Genomic DNA, 3,389 nt, shown 5'->3' on the forward strand with positions numbered 1-3,389 from the left:
AAAAAAAAAAAAAAAACACACTTAGAAAAACAGCGAAAAAAAAAAAAAAAAAAAAAAAAAAAAAAAAAAAAAGCAAAACAAAAAATCTAAACCAAGCTTAGTATAGAAGTCTTCATCACAAGATCACAAGCAGAACAAGAAAGGATACAAATACATACACATGGAAAAGATTCCTTAGAACCCAACATTTGCTTTTGTTCTAATGTAAGCAGAAAGAAAATACTGAAATGAGTGCCTAAAATGTGAACTGATGCTTTAACTGCATATGTTTTAAGTAAAAAGCATTAATTGCACAGGAACATTAAAAAAGTTGGTTCAAAACAAGCTAAAAAAACGTTCTGTTTCTTAAGTAGACTTGTAAACTGCATGACTATTTAATTTTTATAGGTTAAAGACATTTACAATTTAAGAAACAAAGACCCATGTTGTCAACTAGAGATAATAAGTTACAGACTGTAAATATTGCAGAATGTATGGTTATTGTAGAAAGCTTGGAAAATTCACAAAAAAGAAAATGTGAATGCCCACCGAAACACATTTGATTTCCTTCCAGAACACACTAATTATACTTAAATATGTATTTATAATTGCTAATGTTACTATATATTACTCTCCTCATCCACTTATAGTGTAAGATTTTACTATTAAAATTCTTGAAGGAGGCCAGGCGCTGTGGCTCACGCCTGTAATCCTAGCACTTTGGGAGGCCGAAGCGGGCGGATCATGAGGTCAGGAGATCGAGACCATCCCGGCCAACATGGTGTAACCCTGGCTCTACTAAAAATACAAAAATTAGCTGGATGTGGTGGTATATGCCTGTAATCCTAGCTACTTGGGAGGCTGAGGCAGGAGAATCTCTTGAACCAGGGAGTCAGAGGTTGCAGTGCGCCAGGATCACGCCACTGCACTCCAGCCTGGCAACAGAGAGAGACTCTGTCTCAGAAAAATAAATAAATAAAATAAATAAATAAATAAATAAATAAATTCTTGAAGGTTTATGAGCCCTGAAAGTATAATTTATTGGGTTAATGACTGGGAACATTTTGAAGAATCCTGATACATACTGTGAAATGGCTTCCTAGAATAGCTATACCACATTCTACCTCCACCATCACAACCCCACCAGCATTGAGCATTACCTCAAATAATAACCCAAATACCCCTCCACATACAAATCTTTTGTTAATCTGATAGTTAAGTTTGAATGCTTTATCATGCCTCAGTCATTTTTAGACTTGTTTTCTGTCTTTATACTTTTTACAAAGTAGGTTTCTGTAAGGACTAACTATGAATGAACTTTTTTTTGAGACAGAGTTTTGCTCTTGTTGCCCAGCCTGGAGTGGAATGGCGCAATCTCAGCTCACTGCACCCCTCAGCCTCCCGGTTTCAAGCGATTCTCCTGCCTCAGCCTCCGAAGTGGCTGGGATTACAGGCGCCTACCACCACGCCCAGATAATTTTTTGTATTTTTAGTACAGATGGGGTTTCACCACGTTGGCCAGGCTGGTGTTGAACTCCTGACCTAAGGTGATCTGCCCGCCTCGGCCTCCCAAAGTGCTAGGATTACAGGCAGGAGCCACTATGCCCGGCTGAATGAACTTTTTGATAAAGAACATATTCTAGAGAAACTTTAGATTTAAAAATTTACTATCAATATCTGGAAATGAATAAATACGTATATGAATGAAAACTAGAAGTTAATGTGGAAAACTAGATGGCACGGAAAAAAATTAGGGGTGCACAACATGAGTTAACAATGTGTTATACTCTTAAAAATTGCTACGTAGATTTTAAGGTGTCCTCACTACAAAAAAAAGTATGTAAGACAATGCATGTTAATGAGCTTGACTTAATCATTCCTCAATGTGCACATTTTCCAAAACAACATGTACACAATAAACAATTTTTGTCAATTAAATAAATTTGAAAAACTATGGGGACATCAAGGTGAAATTTACAAAATTGCTGTCAATAATTAACATTTAAAAAAACTATTCACCCCATCCTCACTTAAATGTACTCACCTTTTGTGTTCATATTTTTCTGTTTTGCTAATGCCTTTCCTGTTCCACTTATTTTCTTATCTAAGACGAAAAGGAAAATTACAAATACAATTCTAAGTCATTTTATAATACACTAAACAGTCTAGTGAATCAGTGGGCCAGCAAACAATTTCTGCTATTTTTTGTTATTTTGAATAGCATATCCTAATGGCAAATGCTGTTGTATACATCAATTCTTGGTAAATAATAGCAATTGTTAATAGTAGGCACAAAAAGAATACTTTAGACATACTAACAAGGATCATAAAACTGTTTAGCAGATAAAGTAACTTCATAAATTTACTCCGTTTATTAACTTTTGACAGTTTAATACTTCTGGAATAGGCAAGATGTGGTACTCTTACCCCTCTATCTTCCAAAGTTCTCAACCTGGCCTCTAATTTGGCTCTGTTCTCAACTCCCATTGCAGAACTTGAATCCTCACCAAAAGCATCATAACGGATAGCCAAAACAGTTTTCGCTGCCAGCATTCGAGAAATCTAATAGAAAAACATGAAGAACTATATTCCATGTTCAGATGTAAAATCCTCAATAACTGGCTCATGAGACAGTTCCAGCAAATTATCACATTTATTCTAGGATGTTTTAAAATCAGGAGTTATAAAACTATTATGAATCATACAATTCAAATCATCCATCGTATTTCAATCTTTGCCACAATCTAATGGCCATACATCAACACCAATTCTGTGGTGAAAAGATTTTATAGCAATTCCTGTCAAAAATTAGCTCAAACTGGATTTTGTAAAATAACTTTACTTTCTACTCACTGACATTAGTTCTGTGCCTTGAGGTCATTCAAAACAAGTGCATCTTTTTCCCCATAACAATCTTAAATATGTGTGGGTTCTGACTGGGGACAGTGGCTCACCCCTGTAACCCCAGCACTTTGGGAGGCCGCGGCGGGTGGATCATGAGGTCAGGAGATCGAGACCATCCTGGCCAACACAGTGAAACTCTGTCTCTACTAAAAACACAAAAAATTAGCTGGGAGTGGTGGCGGGCACCTGTAGTCCCAGCTACTCAGGAGGCTGAGGCAGGAAAATGGCATGAACTCAGGAGGTGGAGGTTGCAGTAAGCCGAGACCACACTACTGCACTCCAGCCTGGACGACAGAGAGAGACTCTGTCTCAAAAAATAAATAAATAGGCCGGGCGCGGTGGCTCAAGCCTGTCATCCCAGCACTTTGGGAGGCCGAGACGGGCGGATCACGAGGTCAGCAGATCGAGACCATCCTGGCTAACACAGTGAAACCCCGTCTCTACTAAAAAAAAAAAATACAAAAAACTAGCCGGGCGAGGTGGCGGGCGCCTGTAGTCCCAGCTAC

The 3,389-nt window shown here is 37.9% G+C and overlaps 1 protein-coding gene across 1 annotated transcript in view; it reads right to left on the minus strand.

The window, feature by feature from the left end:
• The window catches only part of NOP58 (NOP58 ribonucleoprotein), a 38,362-nt gene that overhangs the window by 4,018 nt on the left and 30,955 nt on the right, over window positions 1–3,389 (minus strand). Inside the window, 3 exon segments of the mRNA XM_017884368.1 lie at window positions 2,024–2,051; window positions 2,054–2,078; window positions 2,401–2,541. Coding sequence (XP_017739857.1) covers window positions 2,024–2,051; window positions 2,054–2,078; window positions 2,401–2,541 — 194 coding nt within the window.

Source organism: Rhinopithecus bieti, unplaced genomic scaffold, assembly GCF_001698545.2.
Source record: "Rhinopithecus bieti isolate Rb0 unplaced genomic scaffold, ASM169854v2 scaffold_14229, whole genome shotgun sequence".
Lineage (NCBI taxonomy): Eukaryota > Metazoa > Chordata > Mammalia > Primates > Cercopithecidae > Rhinopithecus > Rhinopithecus bieti.